The 27,871-nt window shown below is 42.8% G+C and overlaps 2 protein-coding genes across 2 annotated transcripts; both read right to left on the bottom strand.

Annotated features, from left to right (window-relative positions):
* Positions 1–367: 367 nt before the first annotated feature.
* Positions 368–10,322, bottom strand: RRH (retinal pigment epithelium-derived rhodopsin homolog). The gene is made up of 7 exons (XM_066574849.1): positions 9,981–10,322; positions 8,881–9,071; positions 7,409–7,508; positions 5,103–5,256; positions 3,764–3,932; positions 1,637–1,815; positions 368–645 (listed from the first exon to the last, which is right to left on the bottom strand). Exons 1-7 carry the CDS (start codon positions 10,120–10,122, stop codon positions 540–542), a joined length of 1,041 nt encoding a protein of 346 aa, XP_066430946.1. The 5' UTR covers positions 10,123–10,322; the 3' UTR covers positions 368–539.
* A 1,693-nt stretch (positions 10,323–12,015) lies between these two features.
* On the bottom strand, positions 12,016–26,142 carry GAR1 (GAR1 ribonucleoprotein). The gene is made up of 7 exons (XM_066573833.1): positions 26,040–26,142; positions 21,286–21,557; positions 19,708–19,862; positions 17,691–17,750; positions 16,130–16,274; positions 15,839–15,928; positions 12,016–12,429 (listed from the first exon to the last, which is right to left on the bottom strand). The coding sequence occupies exons 2-7, from the start codon at positions 21,554–21,556 to the stop codon at positions 12,419–12,421; spliced, it is 732 nt and encodes a 243-aa protein (XP_066429930.1). The 5' UTR covers position 21,557; positions 26,040–26,142; the 3' UTR covers positions 12,016–12,418.
* Between the last annotated feature and the right edge of the window lie 1,729 nt (positions 26,143–27,871).

Raw genomic sequence — 27,871 nt, forward strand, 5'->3', positions numbered from 1 at the left:
CCTGCAGAGAGGGACGCCGAATATCGGCCGGCGTGAATACCCGGCCGATATAGGTTCGTCTGAATAAGCCCTAAGGACGTGATGTTTTTCTGTCCTGATAACATAAAACCATAGAACTGAAAGAGGGTGTACTTAGTTTTTCTCATGACTGTAGGTTCAGGTGTGAATGAAGGATTGGAAATGTTGGATTTCAAGATGTAATTGGCAGCTGCTCGTCTCCATCCAAATTAAAAAGTAGACATGTAGGCTTAGGTAGAGCTACTGCTCACAAGAGGGTCGAAGGAGCTACCTTTCAAATGTTTTTTCTGACAGCTATGTAATGTCTATTACCAGCTTAATTAAAGACCATTGCAATGCACAGCAGAGATTGTTGGCACTATGTTAATGAAAAGCCTGAACAGAACAATAATCACTTTATGCAAATGGGGTCAATGACCAATCTCTCAACAATGAAATTGCATTGGTTTCACGTATTTTAAACTATTACTCCAGGAAACATCTAGTATTGTCCATACAGAAACAGGAATAATTAAGCCGAGTTATGTTGTCAAAGTGTTTTGGGAGACACTCATCGGAAAGTGGTTGTCTAGAGTCACTTCTTGATGTGACTTGCACTGTAGCATAGATAGGATTGCTCTCCTGAACCTGAAAAAGAGGGTAGTGTTAACGACTTAGTATACAAATCCATAAAAGTAATGATGACCATTTTCTCCAGATCAACATATTTTAAAATGTTACTTTATCAGCCGAACTCATGACTACTTGCAGTGCATTTAAGGGTTTGTTCACATGTCACTGATTTGCGGCAGGTTTTGTGGCAGATTTTGGTGCAGATCTGCAGCTGATTTCACCCCTTCCATTTGAATTCAACTGAAAGAGTCAAATCAACTGCAGATCTGCACCAAAATCTGTAGAAAACTAGTGTGAACTGACACCGCGGGAGGAACCTGTTACATACATTGCTCTTTTCCAATGAACCTTCGCCAATTATCAAAGAAATACAATACTTTATTTAAAAAAAAATTGTGGCATTTGCCATGTATTTATTCACAAGCAGTACATTGCTGAGCCGGACTCCAATTGTAGGACTTCAATTCCCATGTCTGACCATGCCATGCCTGCTACTCGGCCAGTAAGGCTACACCTACTGGTCAAATGCTGGATGCACACTGCTTTGCCATGCTAGCCAACTTAACTCCTAAAGGACCGCCCACTGCAAATATACATCAGGCAGTTGAGAAAGGTATATGAACAGGCTCGAGAGCCAAACCCACTCTATACAATTTAGGTGCCAACTGTTTAGTTCAAGTCCCCTATAGGGACTAAAAAAATGTGAAAATAAGTTAAATGAGGTTTTTTAAAAATATAAAAAAAATGTATATTAAAAGTTCAACTCCCACGCGTCTTTTTGTGCACGAGTGTGCAATAAATACAGTAAATTGTGCACACACACGCAAAAATGCTACGCCCATCATGCAAATACACAGTGCGAGTATAAATACGCTTGAGCCTGGTGAAGCCGGTCTGCAGTATCCATTAAAGGTGCACGTTGAGACCATTGCCTTATGTATATATCAATTGCATGCCTGGAACAAAATGTGAAGTTAAAAAAATTGACAAAGAAGGAAGTACTTACTTCTTATTTGCAATTACATAGATGCAAGGATTATAGAAAGTTGAAGACTTAGCAAAGAGTGGCGCAATAATGGCCATTGCTGGTGAAATTTGTTTAGGATCCCCAAAAGATGACCACAGGCAGACAATAGAATATGGGGACCATGCGATCAGAAACATCAGAATCATCACTACAGACATCTGGAAGAAGAAGTATGCCAACAATCATCATCATTCCTAGTTCACAGTCAGAGCATGCTGTATTTTAACCCTTTGCAATCCAATTTTGGATTCAGGGTTTCCTAGGGGGTTTTCTCTTACTGCCATTATACAACAGCACCATCTGCTGGCGAAAGCCAGTACTGCAGTATGGGGCATGCTGGAGAGGCCCCCGACAACACAACGGACAGTTATGTACAGTACGAATACCCTGCCGCACGTCTTCCGACATCGGAGCTGTACAGCCTTCAATCAGAATGTCTTTAGACGTCAGACAGTGGATTAGAAAGGGTTAACAATATGTTCTATATAACAAATATGTATATCGTACTTTTGTGTGCTTACATTTAATTATTGAACTTCTGTAAGGATTCGAGGGAATCAAGGGAAATTAATTCCATAGCTCTCTATTCTTGTAAAGGCTTCTACAGAGATAAGTAGCGCAAGGAATTTCACAGCTGCTCTTACTCCATAGAAATCAATATGATCATTTGGCCACAATAGAAATATGTAATAATAAATGGACCAATACTTAGCCAATCTCAAATCACAAAGCCATAGAAGAATTTGGGAGTATTTATAACAACTTTTGGCGCTTTCAACAGAGGCCTAAATTTTTCAATAGGATTCATGCGTGACTTGGAAGTATGTGACATCTATAGCACAGATAACACTCTGGTCTGGTGACCCCTTAAAGGTCCATTTACACGGGACGAATGTCGAGAAAACAATGCCTGACACTCGTCCTTGTGTTTCCTCGCACACAGCTCGCACACAGAGGGGCCAGCAGGCAGGCAGGGCAGTGCAGGAGATTTCTCTCCTCTCACTCCCCCGCCCCTCTTCATTGAGATAACACAGCGGCCGTTCATATTGAACGGCGGCTGTTTAAGCTGAACGATGAGCTCATCGCTCATCGTTTATGCAGCACGTGTGACAGCACGGGGGCGCGGATACACAGGGACGAGTGTCGAGCATCGTTTGCCCCAGACAGTCGTCCCGTGTAAAAGGGACCTTAACACTAATTCAGGGACCATAAAATGTTCAGTGTCTATTTAAGTATATATTTCTCTGTGCCTTGTCATGGGTATGTGTATATATATATTTTCATGCTTCTTCGGATCTATTTAATTATGCCTGAAGGAGATCCTTGAGAGGTCTGAAAGCTCGCTATGTCATCATGTACTTTTGTAAGCCATTTAAAGGTATCATATCTACAAGTTTACTTGGTTTCTCTTGCTGAGAACCATTACATTAAAGGGGTTGTCCCGCGCCGAAACGGGTTTTTTTTTTTTTGTTTTTTTTTAACACCCCCCCCCCGTTCGGCGCGAGACAACCCCGATGCAGGGGTTAAAAAAACAAACCGGAGAGTGCTTACCGGGGTCTGCTCCCTCCGTGGACCGCAGCTCTTCTGTGCGGTCCATTGCCGATTCCAGCCTCCTGATTGGCTGGAATCGGCACGTGACGGGGCAGAGCTACACGGAGTCGGCATTCTGCACGAGCGGCCCCATTGAAGACAGCAGAAGACCCGGACTGCGCAAGCGCGGCTAATTTGGCCATCGGAGGCCGAAAATTAGTCGGCACCATGGAGACGAGGACGCCAGCAACGGAGCAGGTAAGTATAAAACTTCTGATAACTTCTGTATGGCTCATAATTAATGCACAATGTACATTACAAAGTGCATTAATATGGCCATACAGAAGTGTATAGACCCACTTGCTGCCGCGGGACAACCCCTTTAAGTGGTTCAAGTAACAACAAGCCAAGCAATTATACATGTAATCCTAGAAGATTATTTTCTTTGTATTTCTGATAAATTGCAAAAACCCAACAATCTATATTATCCACATTTTAAGCAATGCACTAGGATAGAACAGATTTCAATGATTATGATCAAATATATGAAAAACCAAGATGGCATATGCTTCCTACCTTTGTAACATCAGCCTGGTCAGACCAATCCACATTAGTACCTCCGAGGCTATTTCTGCTGTCATATCCCTTCATTGTGCGGGACACATTGTAGTAACAGTAAAACATCACCATCAGTGGCACAATAAAGTTTACAACAACTACAGTCATTGTATAGGATATAAATGACCTGCAGGAGAATAAACAATCAAGTTTACAATATAAACTTTTATGGTCCATAAACCCTTATTATTGCAAATATGGAACAACACTGCGAAGAAAGCAGTAAGTTGAAGGAATCCAGTATCAGGTGAGTGCATATATAGAAGAGGTGAGGGATGGAGTTGTTAGAGAAGCTACTCAACACGACTACAGATATATTATAGGATGGCCAGCTAGTCCTGCAGAGAAATGTGGAGTGGACAGAAATGGGGAGTATTGCAAATAAGAACCCAATGGATTGGTGGAAAGGGTTAGACAGTGGGCAATTAAATGAATGCTTGTCCATCTGACAGCTCTGATTCTGAACTTCAGGGACTAAGATGATGGAGGGGCACATACTGAAATCCCAATCTTGGGCACCCAGAGAACTTGTTCCACTCTAATAAAAAGCATGTGCCACATTTGTGCCATTCTTTAAGATGGCGAAGCTCTCTAGGACGGCTTTACACAAGGCAATTATTGCCTGGAAAATTACTTGAAACAGCGATTTTTGGCGATATTCGTACCGTGTACATACAGCTACTAACAGGACACTGAGCAAGAAATCGCTCAATACTTGCTTCATTTCGGCTCATTAAAACGAAGCGACCAGCGAGCAACTTCTCAACTTCAATCTTTGAACAACGGACAGTTCAATGTGAATGGAGGGGTGCAGCCGGAATAGATCTCTGGTATGCTCCCACTTTATTCGCTGAATGACTATCACTCCTGTGTAAAAGCACAGAAGCTATAGTCAATGAGAAGACTGCTGGGTGAGTACCTTAAAGGGGTTTTCCTAATAAAAATCAGTGGTGGCAGTGAGGGAACCAACCCAAGTTAAAAAAAAAACAAAAACATATTTATTCACCTCTTGCTGCCACTCCGGTCTTCTGTACAATTTGATGGCTGCAGTCACATGGGTTGTTTGACCACCTGACCGCTGGAGCCCACAGCAGGCCGAGCAGGGACATCATCAGTGACATCACATTAACCTGCCTAGGAGCTTCTACATAAGAAACCTACATGACAGGGTTAAAGGATGTCACTGGGTCTTCTTGCCCAGTGAAGCTACTTGTCAAAAGCTTCTTTGCCTTGGCCCTGGGTAAAGAAAGTTTTAGCTATATAGTGTCTATGAGAGGAGTAGCTTAGTATTTCTTACGCATCATTTTTCCTCCAGTTGATAGTACATGTGGCTCCAGTTGGGTCTGGGGCATAACTTGACCATCCCACAATAGGCATTACAGACCAGAAGACAGCATTTATCCAAGCAGCAAGAATCATGGCTGTATAGTGAAGGCTGGTTATTCTTCTTCCTGTGGAGAGATTTCTCATTATAGCAACTAATAAATGTAGATCACAGCTTCGCTAAAAGGCTGTTTAATGAACTCACAGAAAGTGCCATCATATCTGTTAAATTGTGGCCCATGAGCAAAGGTGTAACTTGAAGCAACCTACCATGTATAATACTGGTGTCTTCTCATGTGACAGTGGAACCATTTGACCCCCTTGACACCAGGGCCTGGGTACAACTGCTACAGCTACCCATCTGCCTTTGAGTGTTGATTTCTTGGACGGTGGATCATAGAACAGCCTAAGGGTGAATACCCACTTGCGTTTTTCTTGCACATTTTTTTCACGCGATATTGCTGCATTTTCTTCACACGATTGTCAATGGGACTTTCTTATGTTAAAAAGGCATTAGAAAGTCCCAATGACAATCGCGTGAAAGAAACGCAGCAATATCGCGTGAAAAAAAGCACGCAAGTAAAAACAAAAGTGTGCAGGAGCCCTTGTGAATGTGCCATAGTAGATACAAATTCCTTCAATGTCCCTAAAGCAGGGGCTGCTGGGGGCATGTAAATTTAGTCTTTTTTTTTTTTTTTAAACAATATAAATTTAGCCTAACCTGGAATTTGGGATCAAAAGCATTCTTTTCGTTTAACATAATTCACTATTTATTTCCCCATTTGACACACATACATGGAGGTAGACCACGATAGAAAAATAATAGGCCACACTTAAGGGGAACCTGTCACCAGTTTTCAATAGATCAGCCAATAATAATGCCTCAACAGTGATTCTGCCGGCTTTCCCAGATGGTCTGTTTATAAAGGTCTGGAATAGCATACCTGCATAGTCATTCTTTTAAAGTCCCCCATTTAACTAGCTTATCTGCACGAGTGAGTAGCCGGGGATACAGTACAGGCCCAAGGCTTCCGAGTGGTGTGTGGATGACATCATCACAGGGGGCTCCGGATCCTGATGGGTAAAAAAAAAAAAAGGATCTAGAGGAGCCACTCCTATACGCCCCCCTGACCAATCTCCTGCATTTACATACAGCACAGGCGATTTTAAAAGAGCCATTATGCAGATATGCACATTTAGAACAAAGTCAGACTGGAAAGTGAACAGCATCACTATTAGGGCGCTTTAACTGGTATGATCTACTGAAAACTGGTGCAGTGGCCCAGTACATGCTTTCCTGGCCCCCCCCCATAATGTCATACATGTCTGTCTTATGTTGATGCTCTGTGCAAAACTGTCTTGACATTCTGTTATGTGTATTGCACAGCTGCAGCAAATGAGAGGTTAATGTCTGCAAAGCGTGAGCTGACTGTCTGGTAAATGTAACAATTTATGTCCTGTCGCATGGTGTGAGTCTATAAATGTGAGTGATTGAAAGCGGGAAAGGAGTTCCATGCCTTCTGGAGTTGTAGTCAGGAGGTCCAGCTGCATGGGGGCACCTTTAGCCCTCATGTAGTGTAGCATGGAGGAGGAGGAGGAGAGATTTCCCAAGCACAAGGATCAGCAGGGAGAGGGAGAGAGAGGGGGAGAGAGGGGGAGAGAGGGGGAGAGAGGGGGAGAGAGGGGGAGAGAGGGGGAGAGAGGGGGAGAGAGGGGGAGAGAGGGGGAGAGAGGGGGAGAGAGGGGGAGAGAGGGGGGGAGAGGGGGAGAGAGGGGGAGAGAGGGGGGGAGAGGGGGAGAGAGGGGGGGAGAGGGGGAGAGAGGGGGAGCATCCTGAAGTCTGGGGTCGCTGTGTGGAGGTACTCATCTTCAAGTCTGTCTGAAAGACTGTCAACTTTCGCTTTGTATCGCTCAAGTTGTTACCAAGTAAAGTTATTCCAGGCCCTGATCGTTCCCAAGGGCCTAAGGTACTCTATCATTGTCTGTGGCTCAATGATTTCCCTGCCGATGTTCATGCCGGTGGGTGCCGGAACGGTGGCGTTACCTATGTCAACCTCAACATCTGTTTATTGGGCATCCCCATGCTAGGGGTGTCTGTAAGAGGCCCAGCGCTGCCTTGGCCGCGTGCATCTCTCCGGGCGGGAGCGTGGCAAGTGCCGCTGTGACAAGCCAGCGTATGCCATGTGTCCGCAGTCACCCTATGGGATGCTGCACTGGTAACGGGTTCCGTTTAAAGAGACGTGACTGTAGAAGGAAAAAAAAGAGATGTCTATAAATTACCTATGTCCGGTCGGCAGATTGTCAGGTAACGATCAATGGCAACCACAGTCAGAAGGCCAATACTTGCCATGCCAAAGAAGATGTTTAAGCCAGCATAGATCTAAGAGTAAACACCAAGAAGTAGTTTGTGCCGTCATTGTTTCCATTTTTAATTAAAAACGAATTTTTTTGCGTTTACAGATTTGAATACAGATTGATAATTGAAGCTTACAATTAATGTGTCTTTACCCTTGTTTGAAATGGCATGAGATAGGTGTGCAAGAAGTGTATGCTGAAGACCTTTAAATGTGAATTAAAATGAGCTCAAATCCTTAAATCAGATCTTCAAGAACATGTTAGATGTACATACAGGCCTGGGATTCACTAATCCAGTTTGATCAGTACCGGTTTATGGTGGTCGTACAGTTTACCAGCAGTAACTTCTACTGGGCAGTTGTAGAATTTTACCCGGTTTCCCCGAAAATAAGCCCTACACTGATTTTTCATGATTTTCAAAGAGGCTTGAAAAATAAGCTCTACCAAGAAAAAAAGCCCTAGCTGCATTACATTTAAGAAAACAAAAACCGATTACATCATCTAGCAGGCTCAATTCGCGTTCTCCCGCTGCTTTCCGGAGCTTCACCAAGTGTCCTCCAGTCCCCCACAGAAGATCACTTCCTGGTTACGGGATTCATAAATCCACCAGGAAGCGATAGCTTTGATTGGCTGAGCATCGTTCGATAAACAATCAATGCACTGCTCAATGAACCAATGCGATGGCTATGATTGGTTTACCCAGTGCTGCATTAATTGGCTGAGCAGCGGTCAAAGAACAAATCACAGCCGTTGCGTTGTGGAGGCGGGATGTATGAATTGGCAAATGAATACTGTGGCTCAGACAATTAATCCCGCCTCCACAACACAACAGCTGTGATTGGTTTATCCAGTGCTGCATTGATTGGCTGAGCAGCGGTTGAAGAACTAATCACAGCCATCCCATTGGTTAACTGAGCGCTGCATTGATTGGTTCTCAAGCGCTGCTCAGCCAATCAGAGCTATTGCTTTTTAGAGGCGGGATTTCTGAATCCTGTAAGCAGGAAGTGATCTTTTGTGGTCAAGCGAGGACTGCCGGATGCGCGACGAAGATCAGAAAAGCAGCAGAAGGATGCAGACTAAGCATGCTAAATAAAAATAAGACCTTCTCAGAAAATAAGACCTAATGCCCCTTTTGAGGCAAAAAAAAATATATAAGGCAGTGTCTTATTTTCAGGGAAACACTATTATGGAACTACCAATTAATATATTAGCTATAATTATTGATAGAATAGATGGTGAGGTTTACTGGAGAAAATATTATATAGATAGCAAATAAACAGTATAAACCGGCAGCACAGGAATAGACTTGTCAATCCCCTGATGTGATTAAGAAAATTGTATCCTCTTTCAATTGCAAAAGGGTAGACATATGATCAGTAGTAGGCTAGCCTTTATACCTGGCATCCCACATGTCCAAATTTCCAACTTCCATGCAAGTCGGAGGCCGCAGACATAGGATAACCAATTCCACTGACGCCTATATCTGTGAATGCCAGATTGATGATGATGGCATTAGTTGCTGTACGAAGCTCCTTGTATTTAACAAAGATTCCCAATACTACAATGTTGCTTGCAATGCTCACTATACCTGGGAGAGAAGATACAAAATCACAGTTAATATTTTCTTCCTTGTGGGACCCCATGTATTTTTTTTACTGTCGTTTCCAGGAATGACAAAATGAAATACATAGGGTACAAAGACATTTCTAATATGCAAGTTTCCAATAGTTCACATTCTAATAGGTAATTGGCACAGGGATTTATTGCCATTTGTCTTATATTAGGGGGATCGTCCTGACTCATGCATTGCAACTACCTATTTTTTAACCTTTCTTGGGGTCAACAGATGGACATGTGCCTTTTTACAACTTTATTATAAGTCTAGCTTTCGATAGCCATTGATTTCTGCCTGCAGATGTTGGCCCTACACACAAGATAATTATCTGAGTGTACTGATTTTAGCAGGATTGGCCAATGCTGTTATGGACATTGAAGAATCTGGACTACATTTGACAGGGAAATAGTTTTTGTCAGGCCATTAGTGCTCTTCGATGTAATTGCATTGTGCAGATGGGTTACTAAGATAGCCGTGGACCTATGAAAAGTCAAAAGGTCTTCTATAGGTATTAAGCCATTGGGCTGTGTAGAGTTGGCTTAAGGCTGCATGCACACTTTCGATCAGGTGGTAAGTTCTCCCATTCTTTCTCAATTGTCAAAAAAATAAAAGCCAGAAAACAATTCAGGAGAGAAGTGAAACCTTCACAGATGAAGTCTTTAGGTTTGGTTTCAATCCTAAAGATCCACTTTTTGGCAATAAACAATAAATGGGAGAATTGAACTCCAAAACACATGCAGCCTAATGTGTATAGAGCCCCATAACCATCTGACCGAATGGATTATAGTACAGATATACAGAAGAAGTTGTAAAAACCTGAGTATGCTTTTAGTTTTAGCTTACACATATGAAATGACAAATTTTGGAAACAGAAGCCCATACCTGCTGTAATAAGATAGGCAGCAACGATGTTGTGCTCCCGCTGGGAGAACACGGAGTGGACTTCTGTGGAGGCAGCAGAAGCATTAATGGAGACTGTTCCAGTTGGTAGTAATGTTAGAACCTCTGGTGTCTTGTCCATCATAAACCTTCAACGTTGGTACCGCTAAGCAATATTTAGTGCCATTATACCAGGAGTTTGAGCGTTCAACTGCTGGCATAAATTAAAGTGGCAGTTCTGGTCCCAGGAAAGCTTGTTAGCTAACAAAGACCAACACAGAAGCTCAGATGTTCACAATGAAGTGCTTAGTTTTCATTCAGAGCCTCTTTTCTAGACAGCTTAAAAATGTCACATGCCCTTATTAAAGAGCACTATGGAATGTAACAGAGTAATCATTTGTATATACTTCGATTTCTAGGGTGTATTTACCGCTCGTCATCGTTAGCATGATACAAGTTTGGTATCGTAGTAATCAACGGACCCATAGAATAATGTTATCCTGTCACTTTTGTTGCAGTTTGTGCGCCATAGAAACAAGACGCACTAAAAGATCGTGGAATTTCTATTTTTTATTCATTTTACTCCACTTAGGATTTTTTCAGTACATTGTATAGTACATTAAATAGTACCATTGAAAAATACAACTCATACCTCAAAAAACAAGCCCTCATACAGCGACGTCTATGGATAAATAAAAGTTAAGTTTTTTTTTCTTTAAAAGGGGGGAGGAAAACTTAAAATGGGGGGGGGGGGGGGGCGCGTCCTTAAGGAGTTAAAAGTCCCGAAAACAGTCAAAAAATTGAGTAAAAATACACTCATCTCAAAGCAGCCTTGGTGGAATTTCTTCCATAGGGAATCAAGTGCATCATAAAAGGCAAACATATAGCAACAAAGTATTCAGGTCAGCGGTTTGTATTTGAAAGCAAAAACGAGGAGGAGTGGAGCAAAGTATAATGAAGATTTGTACTTCTTCCATATTTTGAATCCACTCCTAGTTTTGTATTCTAAATATTGGTGCAAATTACTGAACAAAATGCAGAGAGAATGAAGGATTTACAGCCCAGCTGCAGACTTGGCACAACGAGGCAGCGTCTGCATTCATTTTCTGTAGGCAAAACTAGCAATTGATCCAAAACAGCAGATCCAATGCTTTAGTTATACTTCTTGTATATTCCTGCTTCTGGCTTAAAGAAGGCACAAACAGCTCTGCACTAGAACTTAGTGAATTGGGCCTCAGGAAAGAACAGTTATGCAAGTGATGCATGTTAAGCTGTAATGAATGTAGGTCACTCTGCAAGCATTTGTTTTCAAATCTTGTCCAAGTGCCAAAAAAAACTACACAAAACAAAAATCCCAAAAGCGATACTACTTTTTATAGTATATGTAGGCATCCGCATTGCTTATCAAATATCATGGATGTGGCCATTTGAAAGCCTAACATTTCTATGGAGCCCTACTAGGGATTTCTATCTGTCAGCCATCCAATCACCTATCTATAAAAAAGTGAAAGCCCTCACTGACTGACTCGCCACTAATTCTCTAACTTCCTGGTGTTGTCCAAACATGATATTTGGCAGGAGCATTCTTTAGGTCCTACATAGGAAACGTAAAGGGGTCACAACTCGATTATTCAATGCTAATTGCAAAAGTAAGTGCACCCCTATGAAATGTAACTTCCTGGTGTCGTACAAGCGTGAAATTTGGTGTAAGCATTCTTTAGATCCTAAGTGAGAATGGGAGGAGTGGCACATTCTGCAGAGGGACATCAGTACATGCAGCCTGAGGAGAATCTAACGCTCCTCTATGTGTATACATATTTGATTCCTCGGTTCCTCTGAAGTAACGACGATTTCATAAAATGTTCCGTGCGAACACCACAAACAGCTGTATCAAATTAACTCGGGCGAAGGCGGGTATATCAGCTAGTAATTTAATATGGCCAGATAAATAGAAAAAGTGTGTAAGTAAAGAAAGTTCTCAAAACCTTACAAATAGTAAAAGCAAGTAGCTGAAAGCCAATTTAAAAAACACGAACGATTGTGACACGTGGTAGAAAATTTATTAATGTAGCCGTTCAAGTAATACAGATTCTTATTTACAACAATTTTAGAACACTAAAAAATATGTCTGGATTTACTGAAGACTTTTTTTTTTTAACCACAATGCTTCTAAAATATCATTATTTTAAAAAAAGGGGCCAAGAAAAATGACAACATGGCCACCAAGGCGGCTTTAGTTATACAGATGAACGTAACTGACGTCCAACGTCCTTTGCTGTATCCATGTTCTGGGGCAGTATTTGCTAAGTGTCGCTCTCCTCGCTCCGCTGGTCATCGTATTAGACCCAAAACACAAAATGTCTTATCCAACCATAAGAGGCATGTCCAAGTGGAGAGCGAGCACTAAAAGACACCAACCAGCGCTGGTTTCACATACTTCATCATCGGCCTCCTTCATGCAAGAAAAAGGAAGAAAAAGAAAAATGTACTAATTAGCAGATGACAAAACAGAAATGCGACACCAAAAAGTTACAATTTAAATTGCAATGGCAAGAAAATTACAGCGACTCTCCGGGCCTGGACAAACAAACAATTATGTGCACACCAGCTTCTCCGACTTATGGCCCATTTATACGGGATGAGTATCGTTCAGAATCCCGTGCTCCCGTGGGGATTTGAATGGTAACCGTCCTGTGTAAACACAAGCAGCGACTGAACGAGACTTGTTCCTTGTAAACTGCAGTCATTCACTTCCGAACTTTGCCCAACACTCGTCCCATGTAGATGGGGCATAAGTGATACACTAACAAGACATCACACCTGCTTTGATTAATTAGAGCTGGCCATGCAGATCAGCAGGTAGTGTCTCAGACTACCAAAGCATACTAATACTGTGTGCATCCAGTAGTCAGAGATGTTGATGCAGCCCTTGTTTGTTTACCCAGGCCCAGGGAGTCGCTTTAATTAGTGCATAATTTTAAGAATATTGAATCCGAGTTCAACAAGATTTCCTTAAATCGCAAACACTTCACACACAACAAATTTTAGGATAAAGAATTAGACAAGAGACGTCCATGTACATTGTAAACAGGCAAGTAACCATTTAGAAGCGGTGTATGTTGCATAGTGTGACACATGGTACATTTAACCCCTGGGCTATGTATCACTATGGGACCTGCAGAGCACAATGCCATAAGCTGTGGCAGTGTGCTCTGCCTGCACAGTCCACAGAGAACAGTGCAGGACTTTGAAAAAAAAAAAAAAGCAGGAAGATAGAACCGATCTGCCGGCAACTTCTCGTTTCTTTTTTTTTTTTTAAACACCTGCACAACTTTTTTTTTTTTTTTTACAGGTTGCCACGGAGACCATGGGCTTGTCAGGAGAAAACCTCTGATCTCTGCTGTGTTAACCCTTTACGTGCCGCGGTCTATGCAACCGCAGCATGTAAAGGGCTGTCACCATCGGACCTCTGCAATGTGATCAGGGGGTCCTGATGGGTCTCTGTGGCACCCAGAGGCTTGAATATAGCCTCCGGGTCTGCCAGCTGGCTATGATGCTGAGACTCTGTCTGAGTGTTATAGCCTGTCTAATACCCTGCTATGCCTCAGCATAGCAGAGTATTAAAATAATTTTTTTTTAAAAAGTATAATGCAAGTCCCCTAAAAGGACAATTTTTTTTTAAAAAGTAAAAAAAAAAAAAGAATAAAAATGCCAAAACCCCACCTTTGTCCCTTTACTTTGTAAAAAATTACACATGTGGTATCCCTGCTTTCGTAATGACCCAGAAAAAGGAAGTTAGTACATTATTTAACCCCTTAATGACGCGGCCCCCCTTTTTTTTCTTTCCTCCCCCTTTTAAAAAAAATCATAACTCCTTATTTATCGAAGTCGTTGAATGCGCTTGTTTTTTGCGGAACGTGTTGTATTTAAAGTACCATATAATGTACTAAAAAAAAAAAAAAAAAAACACTTTAAAAAAATTCTAAGTGGAGTAAAATGGAAAAAAAAATTTTCATTCCGCAATCTTTCAGTGCGTTTTGTTTCTACGGGGCACAAACTGCAACAAAAATTACATGATAACTTTATTCTATGGGTCAGTACGATTACTGCGATACCAAACTTGTAGAGTTTTTTTTTTGCTGTAGCACTTGTATTTTTTTTCAAAGACATTTAATTTTTAAAAATCATTTTCTGCTGCATCTTCTGCGCACAATAACTTTATTTTTCCGTCGACGTAGTTGAGCAAGGGCTCATTTTTTGCGGGATGTCCTGTAGTTTACGTTGGTACCAATTCAGAATACATACGACTTTTTGATCGCTTTTTACCGGGTGACTTAAAAAGTACATTTCTGGCATTTTTTTTTTCAGACTACTTTTATCATGTTGGGTAAATAATGCGCTACCTTGATAGATCTGACTTATGGACACTGCGATACCACATATGCATTTTTCTTTTAGGATTTAGATTTTTTGATATGGCAAAAGGAGGGGGATTTAAACTTTAAAACCTTTTTTTTTTTTTTTTTTTACAATTAATAAAAAAAACTTTATTGATCTTATTTATCTTTTTTTTTTTTTTTTATAGCTCCCCCTTGGGGACCACAGCTAACGATGCTTTGATCGCTCCTGAAGAATGACGTAAAGCTGTACGATTGCAGTTATTGCCCGCAGGTGTCAGCTGTAATATCAGGATCTCTCTTCATACGCAGCAGGACGTAAATGTACGTCCTGGAGCAGGAAGGGGTTAATCTGCAGGGTGCACGGCATGGGGGAAAAAATTAAAACGTGGCAAAAATAGCTAATTTAGCCTCTCTCACCATACAAAAAGCGGATCAGAAAGTGATCAAAATGCTGCATGGATCAACAAATGGTACTAATAAAAAGTGCAACTCATCCCGCAAAATAAAAACCCTTACATAGCTCAGTTGATAGAAAAGTTAAAACACTAGGGGTCTTTGAACGCGATACTGTGAAACTGAAAAAGTAAAAAAAAACAAACCTTTTTTTCCAATCTCCCTACAAATTTTTTTAAAAAGTTATGCAATACATTATATATACCCCAAAATGATGCCATCAAGAAGTACAACGTGCCCCGCAAAAAACAAGCCCTCACATGGCCGTGTCAATGGAAAAATGAAAAAGTTATGGCTCTTGGAACGCAACTGCAAAATTAGTTGAAATTAAATGATTGGCCCCTTTAAAAAACCTGCCCTGGTGGGTCTGACAGGGTGGCAAGAAACCCGCAACTGAAGGGGTTAATGGACATAAACTAATTGGGAGGCAAAAGTGTATTTCCATTGCTGATGTAGAGTTGCAACTAGTCTTGATTTTAAATATCCATGATGCCTTTGCATCTACAGATCCTATGCAGAGACATGGTGACTATATACTAAAAGCAAACCATATGCAGCCTTATCCGACCCAGTTTGCATGTTTATTATATGAGGGGGAAAAAAAGCCATCATCAGACTCCTATCCCATGGGAGCGTAGGATGGGGCATGCTGAAATCTACCTTTCCCATTTGCTGACAAAGGAAGGCTTTGAGGTTTCCATGCACATCAGATGGGCAGCCATTTGTAAGGCTTATCTTTCTGCACACACACACACACAAAAAAAAAAAAGTCTACTGCTTTGTAAGACCATTGGCATAGTTGCTTCATTATTATTTTTACTTCACATATACTGGAGTAATACACATTGAATGCAGAAACGAATAGTCATCTGTTTGTATATAATGAGATCCGTGCATCAGAATGCATCAGTTTTCCATTTTAGAAGGCATTGAAGACCTCGGTTTAGTCTTCAATATTTGGAAAAGAAACTAAAAATAATTCCAGTGAGGGATATCAGACAGACTAACCTCTGAAGCCCCGGCCTCCAAAACCGCCACCACCACCACCTCCTCCTCTACCTCCCCTGAAGCCGCCTCCACGTCCTCCTCTGAAGCCGCCTAAAAGTGAAATAAAAAAGGAAAAAAGTTCAGTCTAACAAAATCCCTCATAAATTCGTATAAAGAAAATGTATTCTCTTCCACGTTATTGTTCTACGTGCTATAAAAGTGGAACAGCTCTAACATAAAGGTGCAGCGGCTGTAAAAAAACAAACAGTAATATTTCAGGCCACTATAAAGTTCTATAAGAACAGCACTAACCTCCACCTCCCCTGCCAAATCCGCCTCTGCCGCCCCCTCGTCCACCGCCTCTTCCACCACGTCCGCCTCTTGGAGGGCCCTTCTCACCAGGTGGCCGAGGAAGGAACCGTTGTAGAGGTAACAGCTTTGCTGGGTCGATATAGAACTGTGTGGAAAGAGAGAAAGTCAATGCAAATATTTAAACGGGGTTGTGCCATGATAAAACGTTATCCACAGGATGAGATCATTTCAAGCCAGTCTGTTTCAATCACTGGGATCTTCACTAACCCCAAGAATGGGGTTACGGCATGCCATAAAGGGAGGACAGTGCTGGTTGAGTACAAGCATTGTTGCTCCATTCATTTCAACCAACCAACCATCTACCAGAGAGAGCCGAGTGTCTGAACTCCCATTTCCGTCAGTGCTCTCCGCCATGGCTTTCTACCATAAATGCTGGGAAGAACAGCACAGCACGCATTTAGTATATTTAAGCTAAAATAAAGTATGGGAACGGTTTCCTCTTCATTTCGGACGTTTTGATATATAATATGTATAGTTTTGGTTTACAGAGCGCATATGGCGATGGTTTTGGTTGGCGTCGGCTTTATGTTAAATTCCCTTTCTTACGTATATATTGTTTTATTCTGTAATATTGTTCTACTTATGTATGGAATTATGTTTTTTTACTATCTATGTCCCCGATGACATCATATAAGACCTCTGGAGGACATTTTTTTTTTATTTGACACTTTCGCACTGTAGCTGGGGCATCCATAGGAGTCCCAGTTACAGGGGAAAGCAACCCCTGGGGTGACAGTCACTGGCAGAGCTGGCCAGGGTCTAGTAGAACTCTCTAGCTCTGCTGTAGCAGGGAACCCCAGCGATCACATGACCCCTGGGCTCCCGGAGTGAAAGTTACTGCACTTTCACTTTCAGTACACAGTGCTCAATGAGCGCTGTGTACTCTGGGAAGGAAGAGGCAGGAAGGGTTAAAAACCCCTCCTGCCTTCCCCTCCTGGTTATCAGCTGTCACTAACAGCTGAAGACCTGTCTTGCCTCTAATTGATTGCAGAAGCTCAAAGCGCCGCCGTAATTTTACTATTGGCGGTGCTTTAAGCTCAGGACCAGGCGCCGTATATTTACCGCACTTGGTCCTTAATGGATTAACTTAATCAGTTTACAAACGAGGGATAGTAAAAATGGAAAAGACAGCTGATTAACCCTTTATAGGGATTATCTAGCTTTTAAAAATGATGTCCCTACCTTAGGATAGGCCGTCAATATCTGATTAGTGGGAGTCAGTTGCCCAGAATCTTCATCGATCACCTGAGCGAAGGGGCCGTGGCATTCGTGCGAGCGCTGTATTCAGAACACAGCACTATTTGTAGCAGCCGTTCTGAGTACGGCAGCATCGTCCCACTGAAGTGCTATGAGTAATTGGCACCTAACACTGTTTCCAATACATTTGTGGAAACCAAGATAACATGGCCAATCCTTTAAGTACTGCAGGTATTTCAATACAAGCAAAGTCTGCTGAAGTAAAACAAGAAGTTGGCAATCATTCTATAAATGAAACCCTTACCTTCTGTAACTTCTTGAAGGATGAAGCTTTCATATTTTCAGACAGTTTAATAGAAAAATACTAGTACAAGTTATTAAGGAAGTTCTAAGTAAAAGTGAAACAGCGGACATTTATAAACACTCCCCCCCCTTATCCCATGTACAAAATACATTATGTCTTAAGGTGAAGCCGATTAAAATTGCAGCCCTTGGGCTAGGCTCCCATGACCAGTTCAGATTCCACATGTGGGAGGCCTGCAGCGAATTCCAGCTGTGAGCCCAGCTGGTGACCCTGTGTACGGCATTAACCTGTATTGCGTATGACCGCCAAAGCTTACAGGCTATCACACGCAGTACAGGGATTCTTTGTTTTGTTTTGTTTGCATTTCCCACACCGTTGATTAGCAATGAAGTGGGTACCCACTGCCCATATGCAATGTTAATTGTGTATGGTTTGCGGGTTAGACGCCTCCATTGACTTCAATGGAGGCCATCCGCGCTGAGTCGGTGGCAAAATAGAGCATGCTGCAATCTATCTTCCGCTCACAGAATAGTCAATTCGTATCTGCAAGTGTGAAGGAAAAATTGAAACTACATGCCCTTCAATGCCTGCGTTTTGCCATGTAAAGTCTGTGCATATGGCGATTGCAGATTCTGCAGTTAAAAATCTGTTGCCCCCTCACCCCTTTAGTCTCATGGGGAACTGCATTAGTTGCAGTTTCCACGCAGGGAGAATCACTCCTCCAGCAGCCTTAGGCTTCGTGCATAGGTGTCGGTTATGTTCTTGTGCATGTCTTGCAACAGAGTGCACTATAGTGCATGGTTATAGACCATAAATAAAGGCTTGCACATTGAGTCTGCAAGACTTTAGGAGTCCGCTACAGAATTTAACATCTACAGCATGTCCTATGCCACTCTGGATTTCATTGTTAGCTGTGCAAATCGTGATTTTACAGTGGCCTCCAGGCCATCTCCATAGTGCATAAATCCACTGCACTTGTCCATGGCCTCAGTCATCTGCCCCCAGTGCACGAAATCATATACAGCTGTCAGTGGAATACTGTCTAGAAGGCAAAAGAAATTAAAGGGAATCCATCACACAGGATTACACTACTAATTATTTTTCTACGAAGTTTTCCAGTGTGATTTATAAGGTGGTGTAAAGTGTGAGTCTCAGATCTCTACTTCCAGTACCTAATATGTAGAGGACTTCCAGCAGCGGGTTCTCATTTACTGCCAAACGTTTGGGATGCCATCAATGTTTTCACCAGTCTGCCAAGATATCTCTTCAAGGGAACTACATTCCCCTCAGATGTAAACCGAACCTTCAGAATTTCATTTTAGAATCTGCCATCAAGCAATTTCCATGCACATTTGCATCTATACTAAGTGTCATCCTTGTTATACATAACTTAAAGGGACAGTTTGTTTCGAATCAAGCGATAGTATTTTCCTTTGTGTATCAATTCTGTACCATTTTCAAGAGGATAGCTTGCGCACATACACGGGATAGTATACTGCGCTGCTGCTCATGTGAAGGGGCGCGCTGCTGCACAAGTGACATGTTGGAAATGTAACAATGCAGAATAAACAAGCTTTATCTGCTGAAACCTAAAGGGCCATTCACACGGGGCGATTATCACTCAAAATTCGTTTCAACGGACTATATGAGCGATAATCGTCCAATGTAAATGCAAAAAAAATGTTTCCTCACTTCTCGTTATCGTTGACTCTCAGTCAGCATAACACACATTGCTGGCTTCTCGCTACATTTACCGCTCAGCGCTTCACACAGAATGTGACGCACAGAGCGAGGAGCCCGCGGTGAACTCTGTCTAAACGCTCTGCATGAGTGCCAACAACCTTAGCGGTGACATCAGCGCTCAAGCAGCTGTTTAGATGACCGTCGCCCCATCTAAATGCGACATTAGGAGTCTACAGAGGTACTTGATTACTGTCCCTTCCCATGGTATAATCAGATCACATGGCGCTATATTGATGCCACTCCGATACTATGATAACCGCTGCAGAAAGGATACAAAGTCTCTCAGCTGCCCAAATATTTCATCCACTTTTCCAATCTGTTCTTTGTTTTCCAAGTAGATGGGGGCGTTGAAGTAAGGCACTTTGTTTTCTTCTGTGACACATTTACACACCACATCATCTTCACAAGGGTGCATGAACTCTCCAACCGCTGCAACAGTAACACAATTAGAAATCAGTGATAGTTACACAAAACGGACAATTACTGCTGGAAGGAAGCTAAATGAACTTACTCCACGGAGCCTGAGCAGACTTCACATGGTAGTAATAGGGCCGCAACAGCCCTAGATCATGGGCTTCTGTGGGAATCTAAACTCAGTTCCTACATTTAAATGGCAATTTAAAGGGAACCCAACGCTTTAAAAAAAAAAAAAAACCCTGTCCAATCTGCAGACAGCATGTTATAGAGCAGGAGGAGCTGTGCAGATAGATTTATAGGTTTATGGGAAAAGATTCACAATAACTTGGGTTTTATTCATTTAAAGGGTCATTCCTGTGAAGTTTTTATTTTTTCATTCATTATGCAACTTGGCCCCCAGCATACAGTTGCAGTGAAAGTTATTCAACTCCCGTTGCAAATTAGGTTTATTTGCCAAATTAACAAACTTCCAGCTGTTTGCAAAAAGGTGCTCTACTAAGTGGTAAAGATACGTGTCATGAGGGGGTTGAAGAATTCTGAGACTGCAATAGCTATTACAAGTGGCATTTTGTGTTGAATTTGGAGAAACCGCTTGTTATATTAGTTGTGTTGAGATATTTCAATTGTTCTTGTTTGATTGTAAAAAAAAATAAACAGTTTGTAAATTTGGCGAATAAACCTCATTTGTAAGGGAGGTGGGTGAGAATAATGTTCATGGCAATTCTATAGCATTCAGCTAGTATTACCTGGGTCAGTTTTCCCTTTCTATCTAAAAATTGCTGGAATCCTTTTCTTAAGGTGGGTCATGTGATCTCTTTGTGATGGCACGGGATGCGATTTCCCAAGGAGTCACTATTTCAGCCACCATATTTCCTGACTGGTGAAAGCCTCAACAATCTCATGATCAGCTGTCCAGAGCATCCCTGTATGAATGGGGCGGAGGATGCAGCTGTACGCTGCATTCATTTCAATAGGACTGCCAAAGAGGGCCAAGTTCAAGCACTGTTATAACAGTCTTATTGAAATAAATGGGACTGCTGGGGATCAAGTAGAAGCACGGATGTCTCATTGAAATGAATGGAGCAGAACACATTTGCAACTGCTGCTCCATTCACTCAGGGACACTGTGGATGGACTTCTCAGGATTTCTGGTGCTCCCTATGGTCGGACCCCATCATTCAGAAAGGTATCCCCCATTCTGCGGGTAGAGGAAACTTATTTTGGCGAGACAACCTCTTAAAGTAGCACAGTGCCCACTAAGTGGCTCTATGTGCTCCAACATGAATCTGATTAGCTGTTCATTGTGGCCAATTATAGGCAGTATACTAGGGTAACATGCATACCGACAACCATGATTATGCTTTGTGAATTCTAACAGTTTAAAACTAAACAAAAGATTTCAGTCATTTGATCAAATATTTATAATTCAACATACCAACAACATACTCTGGTGGTCCTTGGTCATAGCCTCCTCTGTTAAAGCCTCCACGTCCTCCACCTCTTCCTCCAAATCCTCCGCCTCTTCCTCCAAATCCACGTCCTCCTCTTCCACCACCGTCACCTCTTCCGCCATAGCCGCCGCCACCACCGCCACCTCCTCCCCAGCCACTTCCTCCTCTGCCACCGCCACCTCCTCCCCAGCCACCTCCTCCTCTGCCACCGCCACCTCCTCCACGGTTATAGCCTCCTCTTCCTCCGTAGGACATCCTGAACATACAGAGAAAAACATTTTTTTTAGAGAAATTACTTAAATAGTAACAGTGATCGGTTTGGAGGTACTCAAGCTCTTAAGGTTCTTTTACACAAGACGATTATCTGGCCTGATAATTGGTTGGTCCCTTTACATGGCCGGGAAGCTCGTTCCCACGAAAATCAGGCCATGTAAAGCAGTGTTCTCCAACTCCAGTCCTCAGGGACCGCCAACAGGTCATGTTTTCAGGATTTCCTCAGTATTGCACAGGTGATGTAATTATTCTCGGTGCCTCAGACATTGCCACAGGTGTTCTTACTATAGGATATCCTGAAAACATGACCTGTTGGTGGTCCCTGAGGACTGGAGTTGGGGACCCCTGATGTAAAGGGACCAACGATTAGCCAACAAACGAGCGGACACTAATTCATTGTTTGATCGTTCTGTTTCAGCAAGCATAAAAATGCTCGCTGACCGGTGGGAGACCTCCCATGTGAGATGTTCGGCAGGTCTACGGCGACGAACGATTGCACCAGAGATGGTCTATCCCCAATTCTGTCTGTTACAAGCCGAGCTGCAAGCTCCCTGTAACTGACTGAAGTGCTCCATCTACAATCTGTTGAGTCTGCAGGCTCCGGACTATCAGGTCTATCAATCCATCAGGAAAGCCACAAGGAGAATGATTTGTATTAAGAGCAATTCTTGACAATACTTGTGGGTTATCCATCGCCGCTTTTTCAATCCGTGGGTCAATCAAATGCATTGCACAATTCCGCTCACATTAGCAAATTGGGATTGCGTAATCCGCTTCCGGAAAAAAAGCAAAGCATGTTCTCTATTAATGCGGATATACCCACAGGTTATACGCAACTACATTGTGTATGGCCTGCTGGTTTCTGTGTCGTTGCTAATCGAGGACACGGCAAATATAACCAAACAAAAAAATGTGCACTGCGCATGACCGCCTGCGTGAGTACCCTGTCATGCGCAGTACACTATGCGGCCGTACGGAGGCCAAGAGCAGATTCTGCATACGGCTGTATGAGCCCAGCCTGAGAAATAGGGTTTTTTAAGGCATATGTATTGGTGAAACATTTGTGGTGATAGATAACCCCACAAGTACCATTCTGCCAGTATGAAAGGCACAGCACGCCAAAGTTATCTTTGATCTTGTGAGTGTCTATGCAGAAAGTAGAATTCTGACAAAAAGACCACCTTCATATGGGCGTCAAAATTGCGCAAGATTTGTGCGTTACGAGAGACACAAATATGAACCCCAATCTTTTGAATGGGGTCACACACATGAGTGATGTTTTCCTGCATGGCACCCCGATACGATGCAGAAAACAAATCACTGCATGTTCTATCTTGTGCGTGCTCTTGCATCACAGCCCCATTGCTTTCAACAGAGACGGCGGCAGCATCACGAGGTCTCTCTCATGGGAGGAACTCTGCAATCCTCCGCCACGGCTGACAGGATGGCTTCTTCCCTGAAGTGATACGAGGCTGTTTTGCAATGAAAATGCCTAACATCCCATCACATGGTGGGGAGCGGGATTCAAAGCCCCATATCGCACTTGCCAGTGTGAAGTGAGCCTCCACTGTCATCACCCAGGTAAGATACGGACAGCCACATATCAATTTTTGGCCCTGTAATACATGGACACCCCGAGTTCAGCAGAGAAGCCACTTTTGGTTTTGGAACATATCGAAAGTCTCGAGTGGCAGAGAACCTTCTATAAAGTACCTACACTATAACAGAAGGCTGATAGGAGGTTGCCATGGTGGTCTCTTTAATGCAACGGACCTCCCTAGTTTTCCCTGGCAGGATATGGGGGTAACTTGGTAGAAGTCCAACATGGCCGATCCTTTAGGCATCTTCTGGAGGCAAATCCTTTAGGCATCTTCTGGAGGCAACAAACTCCAACTTCTATCTCATCACAGAGTTAGGGTGTTACTGCTTCCCCTACACTTAAGGGTGCTTTACATGGGGTGATGCCTGACAGAGATAATCGTTCCTGCGCTGACTGAATGGAGGCGGAGCAGGCTGGGGATTGTTCCGGCCCACGGCCACCATTCACAGTAAGCAGGCAGTCTTTCAGCTTTCTGCATGCAGAAACTGACAAGTGGCAGACGTGTCGTTCGTCGTTCAGCCGCTGCGCACACTTACACTAAACGATTATCGGTCAGATTCTCACTGGATCACAGAAGTCCCGACGCTAATCGTTCCGTGTAAAAGCACCTTTCCACTGAATCTGTTAGATTACAATGACTGCTGTAACCTGCATAAAATGGGTTGTCCAAATACAGACACCCTGTTAAGTCCCCACAGCTGTCACCCGCTGAAGTCTGTGCGCAGCACGAAAATCTGACTCTCTTACGCCTCATACAAGTCTATGGGAGAGCGTGCGCAAAGATTCTTTGAGAAGAGTCAGATTTTCGCGTAGGGCACAGACTTCAGCAGGTGACAGCACTGGATTGTGGGAGCGGATGATTATAAACACATCACCCAGCTCCTGGCACGTCCCCTAACAGCACATAACTCTGGGGACATGACAGGTTCCTTTTAATGAGAGCTGCTCATTAGCACTTCATTCTGCTGCAGAGAGATGCCACCATCCATTCAAGCAAACTAATTCACCAAAACAAGAACAAGTGCCAGAAGTGAAGAACTGAGGGGGACTGGGCACAGGTGAAACAGGAAAGGTGAGGGAGGGGGGGAATTGAGTGAATATGGCTATATATATATATATATATATATATATATATATATATATATATATATATATATATATATATATATATATAAATAAATTTTTACAGCAGGCTGAGCAGAACTGAAGAGGAAAAATTAGTCCCCAGTGACCATCCTGGTAAACGCAGATGTACATGAGGATTGTATGGAGCAGTCGCAAAAGCCAAAATGCTCCATACATGACAGGTCTTAGCTGATCTCATTACAGAGGCATGTTCAGAACATTTAAATACTGATGGGGAGATTTAAATGCCACTGTCAGAAATCAAGCGGCATTTAAATTGCTAACAGCCAAGTACTATTGCAGTATATTGTATAGGTGATCAAATACTAGTTCAAGTCCCATTGGGGGACTTAACAAAATATTTGGTATCGTTAGAACCGTACTAACCCACAAAATAAGGTTGTCATTTTTTGCTAGTTTAAAAAAAGTTTTTCAATATGGTACAATGCACTGTATCACTAAAAGATACAACTCGTCCACCAGAAAACAAGTCCTCAGCCAGCTACGTCAAAAAAATAAATAAAATAAAAAAATTATGATTTTTAGAAAAATCGTGAGGAGAAAACAAAAACGAAAAAAAATTAAAATGACCATGTCCTCAAGAGTTCATAATAACCCAAGTCAGATACCTGCAGCATAGTGAAAAACGCTGTGTGAAAGAGCCTGAGGGCAGAGACCGCGTACGGGCTGCGTATGGCACTGCGCATGCCCGCAAATGACGTAGTGCCGTGGGACTTTTTAAAAATCCATCTTCAGAGCAGAGATGTGTAGAAACGCTGCCCATACACAATGCATGCATATAGACAGCTTTTCATATGCTGCTCATACAAGGGCTGTGTGTGATACATGCTGCGATATATTTCTTCTGCGTATCGATACACAGCGCACACACGCTGATGTGCATGAAGCAACGAAAGTCCATTGATTTTCACTGACTGCATTCACTGCGCGTGTAATATGCGGCGACAATACGCTCGTGTAAATGAGCCATTAATCTACGTGTGCAGCTGCTTTTGGGGATTCAGTTTTCCTGTTCTGCCGTGCAGACAAGAAACCGCAATCCAGCCCAGGAACGGATCTGTCCCATAACAGGACTGAACGCAATAAGTGTAGGAAAAACGAGTACCGGCGCTGTTGGCTTATCAGTGAAGCCAAAGGGAATCAAAGATCCTTTTTATTGGTTCCACAGGTCAGGCAGACCTCCTCGTCAGGCCACGGTGCAGCACAAAATACTGGAAGAAATAGCGCCACATGCAGGGTTTTCTTACAGCAAAATGCTGAGCAGCCGAGCAGACCCCATTATAGTCAATAGGGTCCCAGTCGGCGCTGTTTAGTTTGGCCAGGGGACTCCCCTTTACTGCTCCCCAAATAGAACAGGAAAATAGCCCCCCGTCGCGGATGTGAAGGCACCCATTCTCCCCTCCAATAACGGAACAGGAAAATGGAAACCCTGAATTGCGTCCCAACACAGGCGTGGAAGCATTCTTGTGTCAGCAAGGGCTTTAGAAATATATTTACACATCGGTCCACCTTACAGGGTGTAATATATGGGATATGCACAGCAAGGCTTCAGACTCCTGCTCAGACTACTGTGCTTGTACTTCACAGGACAGCCTGTAATATACGTAAGTCTGCAGCTGGGAGCCGCAGGACAGGAAGGCCCAGCGGCAACGAACATGTGCAGTCCCGCGGGAGAAGACGCCTAATACATGGGAATGTGGCCGAAGGACTAGCACCTACCTGACTGTCTGCCGGCCGCGGTGATTCCCCTCTCCACTCCACGTGGGGCTAGACTGCGCTCACATCCGGCGCGGCCTGGTGACGTCACCACAGACAATCCTTCAACGAAACTTTATTGCAAAGTGAACACTGAACAATATCTAGCATGGGGTTGATAGAGCTGTGTGTTTATGTTTACTTGAGTTATAATATATAACATATATACAAATATGTATGTATATATATATATATATATATATATATATATATATATATATATATATATGTATATATACACACACACACATATATGTACATATACACATAACTCTGTGAAATTGGCTGCTGCGTTCATGGGTCTGCATGCTGCTGATTCCCGTCTCATGAGGTTATGACTGACTGGTTCCCCGTGAAAAGAACTGTTTTCATACTGTACGATATATCATTTACATTCTCACCGGATGATCGTGCGAATTTGAATGAAACAGCCAGCGACTGAATGATAAGCGGTCGAATTATCGTTTATTAGTCATCCTTCAGTTTCTGCAAGCATAAAAGTCGAATGACGATCTACGAATGGCGGCCTGTTTACCATGACTGCAGGTGGGGAGCCGCAGCGATCTCCGGCCCGCTCCGCCTCCGCTCTCTGAGCGATCCGCACTCTGGTGTGAAAGCTCAGCAGTGATAATTGTTGGGACGACTGTCGGGTGTGCGAATATGTGACAAGTCTGTGTTGCGGCAAAAATATATATCCGTCTAGGGGAAGCGGAGTGTACCTTGTGAATGACGTCATATGACTCATGCTACGGCGGTAGCCTGATGAGGGACAGCAGAGTGAACCCTGCGACTGAAGTCTAGGTGACCCGTGCAGTAGGGCTGCCACACCTAGAGTTCAGTACGTCATATGACGGAGGAATTAAATGACAGAGCCCACACAGTTATGGATTCATCAAAGAATTCCCAACAAATCGATGTCGGGCATCTTTATTTATAGCCCCCAACATAGGTGGGTCGCATCAACTATGTCCGTTTATTGGCTAGTTTCTCATCCCACCCAGAAACTCCCAAGTCAGTATTGAGTAACATGTTCACAGAGTGCCGAGGGGCCCCTGTGGCTCGAAATTCTTATCTTATCAATACATATGCATTCCTTGTACTTTAGCTAAGCATGTGGTCAGCCATTTTGTGTAGTCCTTTTCATATGACTCTGTGGCGTAATATTAAATATTACTTATATACCCACATTTACATACATATAGGCACAAATACATACATGTGCACCTTCATATACACATACACATGCACATATATATATATACATACATGTATATCCATATATATACACATCCACATATTTCTAGTTTATGAACATTATTCTCTAGTCTTAGTGTGAGGCGTCAACCCCTCCCTTAGTATCTTGATATTCCTAGGGCCCCTTCAGCTAACATGTGGAAGCTTCTTGATATTCTTATCTCATCTAGACATATGTCCCTAGTTTGTGAAGTAACTTCTCCTGGTATATTTCAATGGTGTCTCTCATTGCGCAGTTTTAAATTCATATAATTATTATAATACCTTACAATCAAATAATTTCCATTACAGTCTGCTATGAGGAGATGCCACCACAGGCGACTGAGGACACGTGTGTCACGGTGCCCAACCGGATGCTTCTAGAACACAGCGGAGGAGAACTTGCTCGCACATGGAAAACTGTCATGTCACGAGCAAGCTCACCACAAAATCTGCACGTCTTAGGCTACAATCACGAGCGTGAATCTCACGCGGGTTCTGTGCATTGTGGGTCGCACAAAACTCGCCGAATATGAACTTCATTCCTTTGAATGGAGTCATAC

Source organism: Eleutherodactylus coqui, chromosome 7 (assembly GCF_035609145.1).
Source record: "Eleutherodactylus coqui strain aEleCoq1 chromosome 7, aEleCoq1.hap1, whole genome shotgun sequence".
Lineage (NCBI taxonomy): Eukaryota > Metazoa > Chordata > Amphibia > Anura > Eleutherodactylidae > Eleutherodactylus > Eleutherodactylus coqui.